This window comes from Tiliqua scincoides, chromosome 2 (genome assembly GCF_035046505.1).
Source record: "Tiliqua scincoides isolate rTilSci1 chromosome 2, rTilSci1.hap2, whole genome shotgun sequence".
Lineage (NCBI taxonomy): Eukaryota > Metazoa > Chordata > Lepidosauria > Squamata > Scincidae > Tiliqua > Tiliqua scincoides.
The window spans coordinates 131,276,970-131,294,851 of NC_089822.1; the positions used below are offsets into that span (position 1 = coordinate 131,276,970).

The 17,882-nt window shown below is 44.9% G+C and overlaps 1 protein-coding gene across 1 annotated transcript in view; it reads left to right on the plus strand.

Moving 5' to 3' along the window:
* The window catches only part of SLC4A8 (solute carrier family 4 member 8), a 54,991-nt gene extending 49,416 nt beyond the window's left edge, over positions 1-5,575 (plus strand). The window contains exons 21-23 of the mRNA XM_066616021.1: positions 1,218-1,352; positions 3,385-3,515; positions 5,488-5,575. Coding sequence (XP_066472118.1) covers positions 1,218-1,352; positions 3,385-3,515; positions 5,488-5,575 — 354 coding nt within the window. The remainder of the gene's footprint in view (positions 1-1,217; positions 1,353-3,384; positions 3,516-5,487) is intronic.
* Positions 5,576-17,882: the final 12,307 nt, after the last annotated feature.

Consider the following 17,882-nt stretch of genomic DNA (forward strand, 5'->3'; position numbering starts at 1 on the left):
CCCCTTAGCTACACTACTGCAGGTGAGCCTTATAGAGCAGCAGGACACACTAGGAAGTACATGCGTATCCTAGGTGAGACAGTCAGCAGTAGCACCAATCAACTCTTTAGGGAGATGGAACCGGGGGGAAGGTCTGAATCTAGCCCCCTAACTTCTGCTCCTGAACAGTAGGATCAGCAAGATCAGCAGTTTTCTGAGCAGGGCAATGCATTCACTGTCCTAGCATCTCAAAGGCCTGTGCTCATCCCACTTTTGCCTCTGGTCCTGGAAATGTTTTGTTGCAATTCCTCATCCAACTAGATCATACATTCAGAAGCCTGCTTCCATGTAGGTATGCCCCTGCCCCCCCAGCTTGATCAGACTGCCTGTGTTTTACAAAAGTAAATTTGAAAAATATATTGACTGCCCAATCCTACCTAATTCCCTGTGTGGCAGTGTATCTTCACCAATGGGTTGTGCGCTGAATCCTGCAGAAGAATTTTGGGCTGTGAATGCCTCCTTCGAGGTAAGGGAAAATTTGTCCCTTGCCCCAGGTAAATCCTCGCTGGCCTGCTGGGTTGGAGCTGTGCAAGACCTGGAAAGGTAGACTGAGGCCAGGAAGGGGGATAGGATATCAACAGTGCTGCTGCCACCAATATCACCTTCTTCCTGACCTCGATCTGCCCTCATCCCTGCCCCAATTTCCTCCCTATTCTTCTCCACCCCCTGCTTCCCCCTGTCCCCTGCATTGACATCAGCATTGGGGCTCTTTCACCATGCGCTGGTGTGTGGACCTGGCTGTATTGTATGGCGTGTGGAACTTTGCATCAGCCATAATTAACACTGCCAAAGGCCCTGTTAGAATTGGGCCATAAATCCAATCCTATTTGCTCCCCCCCCCCCAATTCCTGTAACATCCCACAAAATGCCCTCTTGGATGACCTGTACAGCAATAAGAAAGAATACATATGGTAGCAGATGTCTCATCCTGGCATCTTCCTTTTCCTTTGAGAACATAGTAAAGTGTCACACTGTCCTGCTTCACTCACCATGCAATTATCAGATCTATTACCCATTTCCTATGATACGCTTTGAATTATAAAACAGTCTTGGTTGATGAGGGGGGCAGAGGTTGTTCCACTTGAAAAATGAATGCACACAGACAGATGGGCAGCCTGGGAATGAATTCAGCCTGTTATTAACATCACAAGTCACAATGTGTGTCTTCCTCCAACAAGGTTTTGGCACTGGTCTTCGTCAGAAAATTGATGGATTTATGTTTTTCAAAACGTGAACTCAGCTGGCTCGATGATCTCATGCCTGAGAGCAAGAAGAAGAAACTGGATGACGCAACAAAGAAGACAAATGAAGATGTAAATAGACCTATTTCCACATCTTTCTCTCTCTCTCTGTCTTTTGAAATTTGAATATGCAACAGCAGTGTCAGGTGCCAGGCCCAAGGTCCTCTTGTGTTTGTTTATCAAGGGCCACTTGCTGCCTTTTCCACCGTGTTTCTCCCCAAGACTTACTCAAGTCCATGGTTAGCAGGCCACTTGTCAGTTCCCAGCACTTCTGCTGCCTCCTGATTCCCCCTGCTACTAATTTTTCATTAGCCAATCTCTGATTGTCCTTTACTCTGTTTTGCCCATCTTTTTTTGAAGATCCCTCCAATGAAAGACTAGACTGATGCTAAGAAACTTAGGGCGCAATCCTAACCAGCACTTATACTGGCACAGGAGCCCCGGGAGGGTGGCAAACGTGCTGTAAAGCTTGTTTGCGCCTCTGTGGGAGGAAACTGCGTTGGCACATCTAGATGTGCACCTCCAGTATACCCGCGCCAACACAAGCAGCGAAGGTAGGTGTGGGGAGGCAGCGGGAGGGGGTGTTTCTGGGCGGGGGAGGGCGGTCGATGAGCAGCCCCAGGGGCCAGGCGGGGGAGCCAGGGGTGGGGCTGGGACCTGGCAGTTATGCCAGATCCCAACCCCTGTCCCCGGGGAGAACGGAGTAGTTTCAAGCCACTCCACTCTCCTCGGACTTGCGCCACCTTCAGAGGTGGCGCAGGTCTAAGGAAACCCATTGGGGCCAGCAGCCCTTACCCAGGGGTAAGGGGAATAGCTTCCCCTTGCCTCTGGCTGAGCCACTGCTGGCCAAAAACCTGCGTTGGATGCAGTGCAAGCCTCCTGGGTTGCCTGCTCCAGCGCGGGTTTGGATTGCGCCCTTAAAATAATTGCAGCAATAACAGAACGCTGGAGACCTAAATGGCACTTTCATGCTTAACACAAACCAGGCAGCTTTTATTTATTTGTTTTCTTGAACGCAAGAAAGCGGGTGAGGAACTGTAAAGCACAAGTAAATATGATGGGCACAGTATTTTTGGAGGGAAAGACAGGATATACATTATGTAAATAAATACATAAATATTTGCAAGAATTGGTGGTAAGCAAGTCTTATAGAAATCAGTGAGTACTAGGATACAGGTTGAGTATCCCTTCTGGACTGCTTGGGACAGGAAGGTGTGTGGATTTTGGAATAATTGCATATGTATAATGAGAAATGCTTCTTCTTGCTCTTTTCCTGTGACACATCTGGGTGCATGCTGGCCTCTTTGAGATTTTTAATAATGTCTGTATAGGTACACTCCTCAGAGCAGAGAATAGAACTTACAGCCTGTACCTGGCTGTCCCCCTGTATGTGGGAATGAGCACAGGATGTTCTAGTGTTCATATTACAGGAAGTTTAAAAAAAAGTCTTGGACAAAAATGTCTGATTTCAGAATAGTCCAGATATCAGATGTCCAGATAAGGGGTATCTACTTGTACTAGTAAGTGTGTATAGGACTACAGCCTTAATTGTAGTGGTCCAATCCTATGGGCCTTTTACCATAGAATATCTTCCTTTACACTGTTGTAAAAGGCCTAATGATGGCATGAACATTGCACCACTGCTATGCTATTTGGAGCCACTGCAGCGAAAAGGAGGCAGCTCCACACCTCTTCCATAAAGAGCCTGCACCCCCCCCAAACAAAGGGGGTGATCTGGGGGTGGATTGGGATTAGATGGGGATCAGGGCCTGCTGGAAGCATTCCAAAGGCAGGAAGTGGGTGAATATTGCCACCAATATGATCCTTTTGTGGCCCCAACATGCACCTTAGGCCCACATAGACTTACACCAGCCAAAGGGTAGGCACAGATCTGAGTAGGCCCATTATGAATTTTACTTACTTTTATTGCTGCATCATGTTCCCTGGCTAACCCCCCAGCATGCAGTGCAGACTGTGCTGGTACTACTGCATGTTGTGGGCCAGCCTATCATAATAGGGCTATAACTCGATCAGAATATGTGTGGAGGGTGGTAAGATTTTCATCCCATTTGAACAAGAATGCTATGTTTTCTTTTGCAAATAGGAATCTGATAAAATGATGGAAGTGGCGTCAGACACTGTGATTGAAATCCCTATGGCAAATAAAAGTTATCTCAGTGTTCCAAGGATTGCTCCAATGCCAGAGCAGAATCTTTCACCGAAAAATAACCGCAGGTAAAAGAAATAAAGAAAGCGTAATTAAGCAAAAATAAAAAATAAATAAATGTGCCAACGGCTATTGGGAAAGTATTGGAGTACTTCTTCAGCACAAAAACAGGGAGGCAGGTGATCAAGTCCTGTTATACTTCTGTTGGATGACAGATGTTCACCATGGTCATGCTTTTCTCTGGAAGCGCATATTGGTGCAGGTATTAATTGGTTCAATTTGAATGATATGCTTCTGAAATTCCCTGGTTTATTTTGAGGATGGTTTGAGTTCTCTCAAGCCACTGTCAATTTTTGAATGATATTTTTTCACACCATAGTGACGATGTCGGTGTTTCCATAAATAGATTGTGTCTTGTCTGCTCCTGCCTTGACTAGAGGTTGTTGCCCCCCCCCCCCGCCATGATCAGGAAATGTGCCTACTTTTCCATTTCACTTGTCTGCTTCTGGCACTGTGTCTTTAAGAATAAACCTTTGGTACTGGTAAAAAGAACTGGAGAGACTGGAAATACTGTTTTTCACATTTGTATTCCACCTGTCCACATGGGAATCCATGTATGGAATTTCCCAATTTCTGCAGCTCAACAAGCGTACAGATAATTAGTACTTAATCAGCAGGGATAGGAACTTGAGTCAGGTGACTTGATTCAGAGTTGTGAAAATCAACGTTTTCACTGGGTCGTGGAGACTTGAGTCGCGTGCACCGATGACTCGGGCACTGACACAAGTCTGAAGCCACTTGACTCAGCACTAATTCCCCACGCATGTGCACCGGAGTCTGTCTGTGTCTGACTCTGCTTGCTTACTTTTTACTCGCCGTGAAAGACCTCGTGGAGCCATCATTTAGACCAGATGAGCAGCAGGGAAGTTCCAGCCAGGGGGCAGGGAAGGATTAATGTTTTGCTTTTAAATATAGAAGGAGGGGGAGTGGCTTTTTTTCTCCTTTGATAATCATTGGACGAAGGATGGGCAGTTTGCTTTTTTTCTTTGGTTGAGATAGGGCAGGAGCCCAATGGGGTTGCCTTCCAATTGACTGGAGAAACCCAGGGAGGGGGACGAGGCAGTTCATAGTGTTCACGCTTTCCAACCGCATGGCTCCAGTAGCATAGCTAGAGGGGTGCAAAGCACTATGTTTTGCAGGGAGCCTCACCTTTGCTTGTAAAGCACTATGTGTTGCACAGAGTCTCACTGCAGGCCCCATCCCTGTCAGAGTGGCAGGTGAGGCAGAACTGCTGTGTTGTTGTCAGTGGAAAAGCACCACAGCTGTCCCACCTGCTTACATCCAAGGGAGCACTCCTTACACCTGAGGAGGCTCTCCTTACACCAGCTTTCTTGGGTGCAAGGAGAGTCTCCTTGCATGTAAGCAGGTGGGACAGCTGCAGTGTTTTTGCACTGACAACGACAGGGCACATCTGCCAAGATGGAATAGGGACAACAGGGGAATGGTTAAAGTGATCTCTCTCTCTCTCTCTCTCTCTCTCTCTCTCTCTCTCTCTCTCTCTCTCACACACACACACACACACACACACACACACACACACACACACACACACACACACACACACACACACACACACACTCTGGCAGCAGTACTGGTTTTTTCCACAGCTGGGTTTTTTTTTTAAAAGGAAAAACTCAAGACTTGAGTTTTTTCGTGTTGCAAAAACTTCCTGGGCGATTCGGAAAGTGCCCCTGTTTGGTTCTCATTCTCAGGTCGAATCATGGGGGGCTGAGACTTATGACTCGACTTGAGTCAAGTCACACTGAACTTGCCCATCCCTGTTAATCAAACATATTTATATTTTACTAATAGCTCCAGAAAACACTTAAAAATGGGTAATTATCAGAAACATATTCATCCCTATTTAGATGTCAATTAATGCTTAATAACTGTCAGAGAATCAACATAATTATAGCACATTGCAATCCTTTCAATTTCACTGTATTGGATTTTCATCTCTACCTAAAATGCTTATTGCAGACCTGATCCTGCAGACATTAACATATCTGAAGAAATGTCAAAAACAACTGTGTGGAAGACCCTCACCATGAATACAGAAAAGCTCTAAATCCAAAGAGGAAAGGTATGGAGAATCTTAGTGGGGTGACTTTAGACTTGCATGCCCCCAACCCACCACACGCAATCCTTAGATCAGCACATGAGAACTGGTTGTTTTAGACAGTGCTTTTTTTGTAAAGAAAACAAAAGGTGCAGGAACTCACAACTTGTTAATCTTTTATTTATTTATTTATTTATTTATTTATTTATTTATTTATTTATTTATAAACAATTTTTTTATTGGAGAAATAAAATATTTTTATGTGCTTCCCCCCTAAAGATGAACTTACTTCTGAGTAGACATGCATAGGATTGGCCTGTTAATCTCCACATCCCCTTTCCCCTAGCTACTTTTTCTATACATGGGGGAAAAATACTGTACAGGTGCACTTGTAGCGTGTAGTATGTAGTGTGGCACTACTTTGAGGAGAGGAAGCAGTGAATGGATTCCAAAAAAGGCTTGCATGAGTTCCATGTAGTAAAATTACTCTAAGCAACTGTGGGAGTAAGGACAAAAAAGGAATTCTTACACGAGAGGGGTCCTTAGGTGCACACAGAAACAGCTACATTTGCAAACAAGCGATTAAGTATGGTTTAATTCAGGTATCAGAATACTCTGTGTCTTTGGGAAGGCGCTTGGCATGCAATTGTATGTTCTCTGCTGCCCTGAGCAGCTGCTTTGCATTGCTGGAGAGGAGCTGCAAACGCTGGATGGCAGAGGGCATGCTTGTGGGGGAAGGATGAGGAGGATCTCTGGCAAGGCTGGACAACACATTGTACACATGTAGAATCCCTTTTCACCTGCCCTTAGCATGTGAAAACGGGTGCAGATATATATCTCTGCCAGGATTAAGAGCCCAATCCTAGGTATGTCTACTCTGAAGTAAGTCTAGTTCTAGTCAATGGAGCTTACTCCCAGGAAAGTGCCTAGGATTGCAGCCTAATCCTATGCATGTCTACTCAGAAGTCCACTTTAGTGAATGAGGCTTACTGTGGATAGGATGGCAGCCTCAGGGCCCAATCCTGGGCCTGTCTACTCAGAAGTCAGTCCCATTAGAGTCAAAGGGGCTTCCTCCTAGGAAAGTGTGGAGAGGAATGAAGCCTCAGAGCCCTTTCTCTGCCTGTCTCCTCAGAAGTCAGTCCCACTAGAGGCAGTGGGGCTTCCTCCCAGGAAGGTGTGGAGAGGACTGCAGCCTCAGAGCCCCTCCTCTGCCGGTCTACTCAGGCTGCAAGGCTATGACATTTTCCCAGGAGTAAGCCCTATTGAACACTATGAGACTTACTTCTGAGTAGACACGCCTAGGCTCGTGCTGCAGATTGGCATGGGGGCTGCACCAGCCAGCTTCTTTCCCCTCCTCCTCCGCCAAGCCAGTACCTGGGTGTTTTGTGGGTGCCGCAGCCTGTCTCCCTGGCTGGCTGGCTGGCTGGCTGTCCGTCCTCCTCCTCGGCATCAGCGCATGTCCCCCGCGCTCTCCACCGGCTTGGAAGCTGCGCGGGGAAGCAGAGTGCGGGGGGGAGGGGAGGCGGGCTGGGCTCAGGTGAGAGCTTGGAGATGGGGGTAGGAGGGGGTTGTTGTGCGGTCAGGCAGGGGCCAGGTGCCCACCCACCCTGCAGCCCCCAGCACCCACCCAGCGAATGCCTTTGTTTTGCTCCCCCCCGGAATGCCTCTGAAGGGGAGGGGCCCCCTGCGTTCCATTAGAAAAAAGCCCTGTTTTTAGAACTAAATTACATGTTACATTAAGCATGCCTTTAGAGCTGATGTGCTCCAAGTGTGTAATTTCTTGTGATAATTCTTATCACAATTAGCCAAAGGTTCTATTAACACAGTGCGCTCCTGCTGTCATTTAACATAGTTTGGAATTCAAACATTCCAGCTTGGAAATCAAAGCTGAACACACATTTGGATCCTTCTCCAACCACACAGCCCTCCCCCCTTTCCAGGGTCCCATCTTCCCACCTATTCAAGGCAAAGCACCTTGCCTCTCTCCCACTGGGAGCCCATCCTGCCAAGCGGCTCTGTACCCTGTATTTTCAGCTCTGTATTTTCAATGGTGGCTGAGCTACTCTCCTATAAAAACCCCTATAAAACTTTGATAATAAAACCCCCACAACTGTTTTTCTCCAGAGGGAAATTTTCTGCTGCAGCTGTCTGATTACAACCAGACTTTTCAATTTTCCGTGTTGTTTCAGAGTACCAAAGGACAGTCACCGGCACACAGTTGCAAACACTGAAAATATATTCCACATTTTCTCAACTTTCCCGGGGAAGAGAGAAAGATGATGAAAGAGGAAAAGGAAGAGGATGTAGTTTTTATTTGTGCCTTCAGAAGATCCTGATCTGGTACATCTCGACTGGCATTTCTTGGTCCACAACTTTGCCATTCCGGCCTCTTAATTTTTGAAGAGGAGCAGCAGCACATGAAGATGACTCAGGGAAGAGCCAAGATGTGCAGGCAAAGGTGAAGATACTTTTACAATGGAGAAGCTTGGAAGCAAACAAACTGTCCCGGTACTTCCTTCATATAAGTAGCTGGGTTCATATTAAAGCCATCCAGAAGTCTTTTGATTAACCTATCTGTGCTTCAGTGGGCATTCTAATTGTCTCCAAACCAGCAAATCAAGGTGCACACACAGTCAATGAAAGTGTTACAGCCTCTGTGTGCGTGCGTGTGTGTGAGTGTGTATGTATCCGTGTGTGTGCATTTGCTGTGCTGAATTCTTAGTTGTAGAGAGACTGCTGCTGCTACACACTTTATTTTTACAGTATCGGTTTCTTAACACGATAAACCTTGAATGTACTTCAACAGCAACACAACTATTCTAGATTCCTTCTTTTGGTTGTACACTTTGCAAACAGACTACGGGTTTAGTAAGGGATTTGGGATGTTTGAATCGTCTTACATCATTTTCACAAGAGCAAAAGATAATCAAGACAAATGCTTTCAAGAAGGGTAAGTGAATGTCCCTGTGAATTCCTCATTTTCATTTCTTAAAGCAAAATTTTAGTTGCTTAAATTTTGTTCTGCCATCCTTTTCTGCAACTACTCTTGTGATGACCCTATTTCCACAGAATGTTTAAAATGTTTTAGTTGCAATATAAAAATGCACCAAACATTTCTCCAGTCTAGTCTAGGTGAATCCAAGCAAGCCATTAATCTCAATTATATCAATAGGCTGGTAGGAGAGTGAAAGTTAATTGGCCTGTTGACAGCATAGTTGGCATAGTCTTAAGACAGGTGTCTGAAATCAAAATAGTATGCAGGAATAAACATGGGCTGATACAGGGAGAATGTTTAGGGCTAGGATTGTGAAATGACAGGGAGCAAGAATGGGCTCAGTAGGGATTCACCCTGAGGGAGTACTTTGCATCAGGAGTCTCAGTGAATGGATACCTGATCCATAGTCTACTATGTCCTTGAAATTAGTGAATTTGAAGCAACTTGGCCTACTAAACAAAGATCTTATTCTTTAAATATCTGCTTAGCATGATGACCTAGAAAGATGAGTATACATTAAAAAAAGAAGAAGTAAAAAAGTAGGAAATTGCTCCATTGGTCCCTCTCATCCAGCAACTGAGAACACAAATGGTGTTACAGGGCAGGTGCTCTGTCTTGGTCCATCTATGATAGGCAAAAATCTGGGGCTTTGTTTGTGGAGTAGAAGTGGGATTATGAGACTGTATGAGGAAGAAAGCTGCGCTCCCCCAGCAGCTTGCAGTTTAAAGGGAGGATTGAGTACAGCACTGGGTCTAGGCACCTTAGGTGAGACCTCAGGTTCCTCAAGCCTAGCAGTGCTCTGCACCAAAGAATATGAAAATTTGGAAAAGGTGAGGAATTTTCCAATGGAGAAGTCATCCTCGCATTCACCCTTTACTACTGTGGTTCAACACTGGAATGAGCAGAGAGCAGGGGCGAGGCTAAGTACACACGTCTTCAGCAGGGGGCATGGCTCAGCTGGCATTCTCCAGTGAAGCTCTCACGCACTTGCTCTTCTTGTGAGAGCAAATGCCTGAATTAGGCTTCTGTCAATCATCAGACAGTAGATAGTCCAAAATCAGGACTAGGGCAGACCTTGGGAGTGCCAACCTACTTCTCCAGTTTTCCCAGGATTAAGGAGAGGATTGTCCACTTTTGATTTTAAAAATTCTGTCCCCTCCCCGGCAAGGACAACATGATAGAACTCACCTAGAATAAAACCAGAAGTTGTGCACTTACAGGTTTGTGGAAACCTGTGCCAGCATTTGGAAACCAACTATGGAACATGTTCTTAAAAATTTCCCCTCCAATTTGAAAGGCCCATTTGTCCTGCCATGAAAATAAAGTCATGAAGATCATATTAATATTGGCCTTCATTCTTTATCCTAATTGTGCGCTGAAAGCAAAGTCATTAAAGTAGTTTCCATCGCCAGACTTGATTAATGTTACTTTAGAATTTAAAAACAACCTAGACATCTCATCCTTTCCTTGTATGCAAAAGAGCTAAGGTCTTGCAAGATCTCTGCCAGATCACAGATGAGATGACACAGTAGTTCAGGTTTAGTAAAGGCTTATTTGAAATTCAAATTTTGAATGCACTTAAAGGCTCTGAACTTTTGCAAAGAGCTCTGCCTTGATTGAGCAGTTCAGGTTTTGCAAGGCTTATTTCAGTACCAGAGTAGATGAGATTTCTAAGTAGTTTTCTCTGATGTAACACACTGAATCACCTCTTGGAAAGCTTACATTAATTCCCATGAACATAGTGTAGGAATCCTCCATGAAGGTGAATCCGAAAAGAACAAAAGCACAGTCAACATTCAAGCACGACAGCATATAAGCCTTAACATTATTTTTCTCCAGCTCTCCAAAGTGAGAGTAGTTGCAAGGTTTAACAGTGCAATTCTATGCCTATCTACTAAGAACTAAGTCCCATTGAGTTCAATGGAACTTACTCCTGGGTAAGTGCATTTAGGATTGCTGCCCAAGAGCATCTAGGGCCAGTCATATTAGTCAAAAAGTTCTTTGAGGGAAGACATCACACCATGGTACTGTATTTAAATTCAAATACCGGCACTCTCAAATCTGAGGGTGTTGGGTGGGTAGCAAATAGGAAGTGACAGAAGCCAAGCCTTCTTATTTAATGTTGAAAGGTGCTGCCTGATTAATCTGTGTAACACTACATGTAGCTCAGCTTAGGGTGTTTGGGGCACTTGTGAACCTCTGGACAAGAGACATTCACAAGAATGCTGAAAAAGGCCCAGCACTCAGCAATAAGCTTAGCAAAGCCTCCTGTTCCTAGGAGTTTGGAAGAGCATAGGCAAGGCCTGAAGCAGGGTGTTGATACTCTCAATTCTGCTAGAAGTGCTTACATGTAGCCTCGTTGACCCAGGTTTGTCAGGGAAATATAGTGAAGAAAATTTTGCTTAACTAGCATTTGCTTACAAAAATTTAAATGTATATTCTCCCTATTTAAAGAGAGTGGGTTGGTGGTCTGCAGGAGCTGGGACAACTTGGTAGGAGAGAAATATGGAACACACCACAATTGTTTTGGAATCTCAGTAAGCCCAAGGAAACTACAGTACAGTTGGCTGGACACTTGGGGGCATTATTCCATAGAAGTGCTTTATTCCAGTCTTCCACTGGAGAGAGCATGTGGACCATGACTGGTAGGGGTTGGTAGTGGTCAAGGGAGACAGAGGCATAACCTTGACTCTGTGGTCCACACTATCTCTCTCGGGGCCTGCTGTCTCAGATACCTTAGATAAAAGAACCTGTAAAAATTGTTAGGGCACTTCTGTCATTTGTGGAAATAAAAACCCAAATGAGGAGCTTCATAATACTGAGAAAGGAGAGGAATCAAATAAAGAAAAGGTGCTGGCACATTTTTCTAGTGTATATTCTTCCTCCTATAACTGCTACATGTAGAAAATAGAGAGATTATTTTCTTTTTAGACATAACAGAAAAAAATATTTATTTTGTTGTAAGAGATGTAATTTTAAAAAAAAACACACTACTCCATGTTGTAAATAAATATAAAAATGGGAAGATGGACTCTGTCTACTTGTTGTGTACAAACTGAAATATGTTTGTTAAATTGAGCTCAGAAACAGAATACATAGACATGCATATTTTGTTATGCTATACGGTGACAAGAGTTCTCTGTACTGCCTCATAGTTTATGTCTATGTAAAATGTCAGTGATTATGATACTCTGACAATCAGAATAGTGCCTGTCATTGACTTACATGTTGTTCATCAAAAATAATAAGGAAAAAAATAAAAGCAGGCCATATTTATCTAAGTGTGCTCTCTGTGGCATATTTTCAGAAGGCAACGATGTCCATTGGGCAGGGAAAGTTTATGTCTTGGTTGCATATTTATTATACAGAAGAAGGGACCTGCAGCATCTAACCAGCTCCTAAAGTGAAAGGTTTGTTTGCTTTTATTAATTGGGCATATGGGACAAGGCTGGTGTGTTTCTACCTGTCTTGCTCACAGGAGTGCCATTTAAACCCCCTTTTTCCCAAGGAAGAAGCGGCGGGGAGAAAAGGGGGTTTAAACAGATGCTCCACCCCCCAGAGTGATCATCTTTGCTGTGCACAGTATAGTGGGGGGGGGGAGCAAGGTATGCATGCACGCACAGCGTCAGTTTAAGTCCCCCTCCATCTCCAGCACTGATTGGACAATGAGGATCGAGATGCAAGTGAGGGGGGGGGGAATAGGTTTTAAACCAGTTGCTATGTGGAGCTATGTTGTTGCTATGTGGAGTAAGAATGTGTTGGCCTCCTGCTTCCTGGAGCACAGTTTAAATCCCGCCTTTTCCCCCAGAATGTGCTAAGAAGTGCAGAATGCTCTGGGGAATAGGAGCCCCTCCCACCACAGCAATGAGAATTGCTGTGGCAGTGGACATGTTTTCATGCACAGTATAAATGGGGGGAAGGAGAGAGAGAGCGTGCACACACACAGTCAGTTCATGTCCCCTTCCACCCCCAGCACTGATTGAGCAAGCTCCACTCCCCAAAGTGATCCTTGTTTCTGAGGTGAGGCTGGCCTTCCACTCCCCAGATCATAGTTTAAATCCCCCCTTTTCCCTCAGTGCATGGTCGTAACCTATGTTTTTGCTCTCAAGTCATGCCTAGTCTGAATGAACAAAAGAGGGCTAATTTCCTTTTTTAGTGGGGCTTTCTGTCATGCATGTGCCTGAGAGGTTGTGATAGTGTAAGGTGCCATTAAAGTCCCAACCCCTCCCAACCCTGGTGATACTCGAATTGGTCCTGCTTTCAATTCTAAAAATTATGGTAAGTCTAATTACACAGGCCTACAACACTGAGGGTCAGAAAAGTTTTTCCCAAACATTATGGTGATTTGATATGAATTTGGGGTGCCAATTCCAAAAATGGTATATATTTGGGGTGCCGATTCCAAAAATGGCATCTGTTTTGCCCTATCATGTCTAGTTTTGGAGACACGGCATAGCCTCATTAGCGAATGGTTCAAGCAGCTTCCTCATGAGGAAGCCATGGTGTAGGCTTGAACCATTCATTAAAGAGGCTATGCCGTGTCTCCAAAACTAGACATGATAGGGCAAAACAGATGCCATTTTTGGAATCGGCACCCCAAATATACCCAGGAATTGGTGTAACGTTTAAGGAAGCGAAATGTGTGTTGGCCTGTGTTATAGATGGCCATTCCTACAAGATAAATATGAGCATACAGACATGTAGGATATGTTCCTGGAGATTAATGCTTATTCCTGGAAACATTCAGGCCAGTCCTAGAAGGGTGGTCACAACTGCACACATTTATAGCTTTTGTTTTTATTTATTAAGAAAAAATTAACTTTGAACAGATGTAGCGAAATCACAGAGGCCAGTCACTTCTCACAGCTTAGGTTGAGGGAATGACATTCCTGGCACTTAGAGCTCCTTGGAAGGAAGGGACTCAAATTTGAAAATAATTCCTTGGTGGGAGGGAACAGAGCATAAATTTTAACATAAAAGCCTACTAGGCCAGGCCTCCCTTTCTATATCAACTACATCTATGAACCAGGCCTGTTGCAAAGGGGGGGGGGGGAGCCTGCTCTTTAGAATCATGCCTTTTCTTCCTAATATGGCAACTGGTGCTTAAACTAGACAAAGTCAACCAAATGAAAGTTGTGTTCAAGAGATATCTTGAGTAGGGGTCACTGGATTTATGTGATTGGTTGAAAACTGCCTCACAGCTGTGGGCAGCTCAAGCAGCAATGGGCTAAAAATGCCTATAATTCTTCAGAAGAAGGGCTGACAAGTGGAACAAGTCAATGGGCCCTCCGGAAGATGGTTGTACCAGAGACCTATCATGCAAGCCCTTGCCCTGACACCCTCAGAGAGGCCTGAATGAGAAGCCAGTTTGAAACTAGGAACTCACGCACGAGAGTGAAGCAATGGGATTGGACAATCAGAAGAAAACCAGGATTAGTCACCCCATGCAGGCAAGTATGGGGGGGCGGAATCATCTGTCTCATGTCTCTGTCTCTCACCCTGCCTGATGCTGACCCTTCAGGATTGTCAAATGCGTTTTTGTTACAGACAGTGTTGCCTAACCATCCCTTCCTTTTGCAACACCTAACCGCAGAGAGTGTCTGCTGTCCCTTGGTGAATGCCACAGATTCTCAGCCATTGGTACTGCTAGCCAAGCACTCTTCAAAATTCCTTTGGTTTTTCAGGACTGCACCATTGCTACATGGAACAGAACAGTTATGCTCCACAGAATTCCACGGCAACCCCCCACCCCCATGGAAGGAAAGGTAATGTTTCAAGCCAACATGCTCTCACTGCCAGGAGGATACCACTGCATGTACAGTAGCTCCTATGGAGGGTGAAGCTCTCTCCGTGGTGGGCAGCAAGTCTATGGCTATGTTCCTCATTCTTAGTGGCTGGCATGGCATTCCCTCAGTGATGGCCACTCATTACCCCTGAATCTGCCCCTACCCCCTGCTTGGTTCACCCTGGCTGTGCTTCACTGGCTGGTGCTATTGGAGCTGGGTGGATGCAGTGATTGGCTCCTTGGAGATCACACGGATGTCACACCAATGACATGCTGACACCAGGACACCATTTCATGGAAGATGGGCTATGTCAGTGCTGCCATGGATGGTGTCAAAGTGACTGGGAGGGTGCACAGCATGGCTTTGTTTGAGTGGGTTTAGGGTATAGCGGTCATTGCATTGGCACAGCATCCAAAAAGGACTGGGATGTTAATTGATGATAGTTTCCCTAATAATGTAAGGTTAACTACCCAATCCTGTCCTTCATATTGGATGGATCTGTTCTGGCAGCACAATGTGGGCTACAGGGTCGCAAAATGTAATGAACTGCCATGTGCCACTAGGCGGCTGCTGCAATCTGACTCCCCAGCAATGGCAAGTTGGTGTGGGAGTGGGCAGAGAGGGGAGGATTGGGGACATTGGAGGGAGATATTGGTGTGGGCAGGGGCAGTTATTGAGGGCAAAGAGGCCACCAATATCTGGGTGGGGTGCATCGTTCTTGCCGTGCTCCCTTCAGTCCACTCAGACTTGTGCCAGCCAAAGGCCTGGCACAGATCCAAGTAATCCAATAGGGCAACAGGGTGCTTACCTGAAGGTAAGGGAACAAAAGTTCCTTTGCTTCAAGGAAGCCTCCTGATCCCCACTGTAGGATGCAAAATGAGCCCCCATGGCATTCCTGCATTGGTCCAAGTGTTGAAGGATGGGGCAAAAATTTATTCCATTTTTCCACCTGGGTTTTTGTTTTTTGATATAACTTCTTGTAATAATTATTAGACGGTGTTTGTTCCTTGTAATATCTATTTCTAGACAGCGTACCTCTTTATCAGACCACTTATAGGTCAATATTTGCTTCTTGTATTTTTTCACAGGACTTTGTATATGACGAGCTATCAGTTGGTTTTGCCTTACATATTTTGTCCATATTTTCAGGGTTCATTTTCTGTGGCGTTCTTATAGCAAAGTATTTCTAATTCCAATAGCAAGTAAAGATAAGCTTAGTATAGCTCATAGAGCTGATGGCAGGCAATCATGGCCTTTTGTTTTCTGAAAGGAAAGAAGGAGTCTACTGACTTCCTACTCACTTGTGTGCTTGCTGGTGGAGTCTTCAACAGTATATTGCCTTAATCCAATCTTGTATACTAACTGCAAAGCCAAAAGAATCCAGAATGCAAAATAAAACAAAAAGTGGCCATTCAGCATTATCAAATGCCTTTTCAGCACCAAGCAGTAGCTAAAGTTTCAAGATGTGTTTGCTATAATAGCACCTGCTATGTTATTAATTATTAACAGTATTTATATACTGCTTTTCAACTAAAAGTTCACAAAGCGGTTTACAGAGAAATATCAAATAACTAAATGGCCTTATGTTCCTTATGCTACCCCTCAAATATCCACCTGTCAGAAACTTGAGGAGGCCTCTGTGCCTGCACCCCACTGCATGATGCAGCGCACGACCCATTGGCATGGTTGCATCAGTGCCGGAATGTTGGATGATCAAGTTTGACACCACTTTACTTTATACATTTTTTAAGCCTTTCAAGCTTTTGGGTTTACATCAACTATTGATGGAGTCTGTTGTTTAAAGTAGTCAACCAACATCAGAGGTGGCTCGTTCCAAAGCGGAGAGAGGTCCAATTTTGCACTGTCAACTCGTCAGATTATTATATAGCCTCCTTGGATTCAGGCTAGAACAATATTTCAAACATGCAAGGGTGAAAGCAACACACTGTCAAAAAACAAAAATATTCCTCATGTATATATGCTAACACGACATCTCGAGGAAGCTTCAGGGTTATTTTTTCAGCCCAGATCTCTTCCATCATTACAGTTATATTAAGTAGTTATAAATCTTCCCTACCCAGATTCAATAGCCATTTTCCAACTACCAGGAAGTAAAGTTACAACAAGCAGACCAAAAACACAGAACCACGCGAAGTTTCTCATCTCCTTTTCTGTTTGTGCACACACTTTGCAATTCAAAACTTCTGGAAAAGTAGCACACCCAATTGTCAAGAAAAGGAGCTCCTGTGGGTGCCTTTAGATAGAGCTCACAGCCCCTCCACTTTGCTTTATCCCAGTTCTGCTCCCACCCTCATGTCCCGTCCTCATACTCTTGACAATATGCTGGGAGGGAGACCTCCCTGTGCACCCAAAGAACTGTTTGCCATCCTTTAGTAACAGATTGGACAGTGCCACAAATCAGAGGATTGGTCAGCTATGTTCTTTGCTTGTCTTAATTCAATTCTTTCAACTGTTGGCATGAGATAGGCATTCTAATGTTGGTACAGAGAACACCAAGAGGGAGAAAGCTGGAGTGGGGGACACTGGAATACCTGGGCCCTGACTAAGTTTGTGGCCCCACCTCTTCTCCCAGGTGTTTCAGCCTCTGGCTTTCCAGAAGCACGAAACAAAGGATGAGAGCAAAGGGCTCGCATTCAAGGCCTAGAAATACAGCTTTTCTCAAAGAGGAAGGGAGTTTACCTGCTGAGAACCAACAGCAGACTGCCCATCCCTAACACATGTACCATTCTTGAGGACTTCTTCTACCTGCCCTCAATTACTAGAGAGGAAGACAAGAGAGAGGGAGGGGGAGAGAAGTTGCAACATCACCTACCTAGCTGAGAAAGCAGGTTAAGAGGTCATGTAACCATGTGGTGACCCTTTCCTCAGGGGAGGAGTTCATTCCCAGGTTGGCCTCTGGGGTCCATTGGAATTGAAAGTTGGGGAAGGGTTTAGGTGTGTGGAATTGGGTAGTGCCTTGCAAGACATGGTCCAGTTTCACATACATATTGTTGGGATCTGAGTGGCAAACCAGGAAAGAGATCTTGGGGCTGTGCTCGGCAGCTCAGTGACAATGCGGGCCAAGTGCGCAGCAGCTGTGAAGAAGGCAGATTTCATGCTGGGGTCCCCAGGAAAGGAATGGATAAAAAGACTGCTAAAAGCATAATGTCTCTATACAAACCTATGAAGCGCCCACATTTGCAGCACGGTGTTCTGCAAATGTTCTGGTCATTGTTCTGGTCATTGTTCTGGTTCTGGTCATTGTGCCTCAAGAATGGTTTTGCAGAGCTCAGTGATTATGAAGGGCTGCAGAAGAGGACCATCAAAATGCTCTAGCTATGGATGGAATTTAACACCTACATGAAACTGCTGGGAGAGATCCTTAGTGGGCCTGAGGGTGGGCACCATCAATATGCAGATGACATCCAGCTCTATATCTTGATCCCATCTAATACAAAATGATTGGAACTCTGGCAGGGGAAGTCTCTCTCTCTCTCTCTCTCTCTCTCTCTCTCTCTCTCTCTCTCTGTTTGAA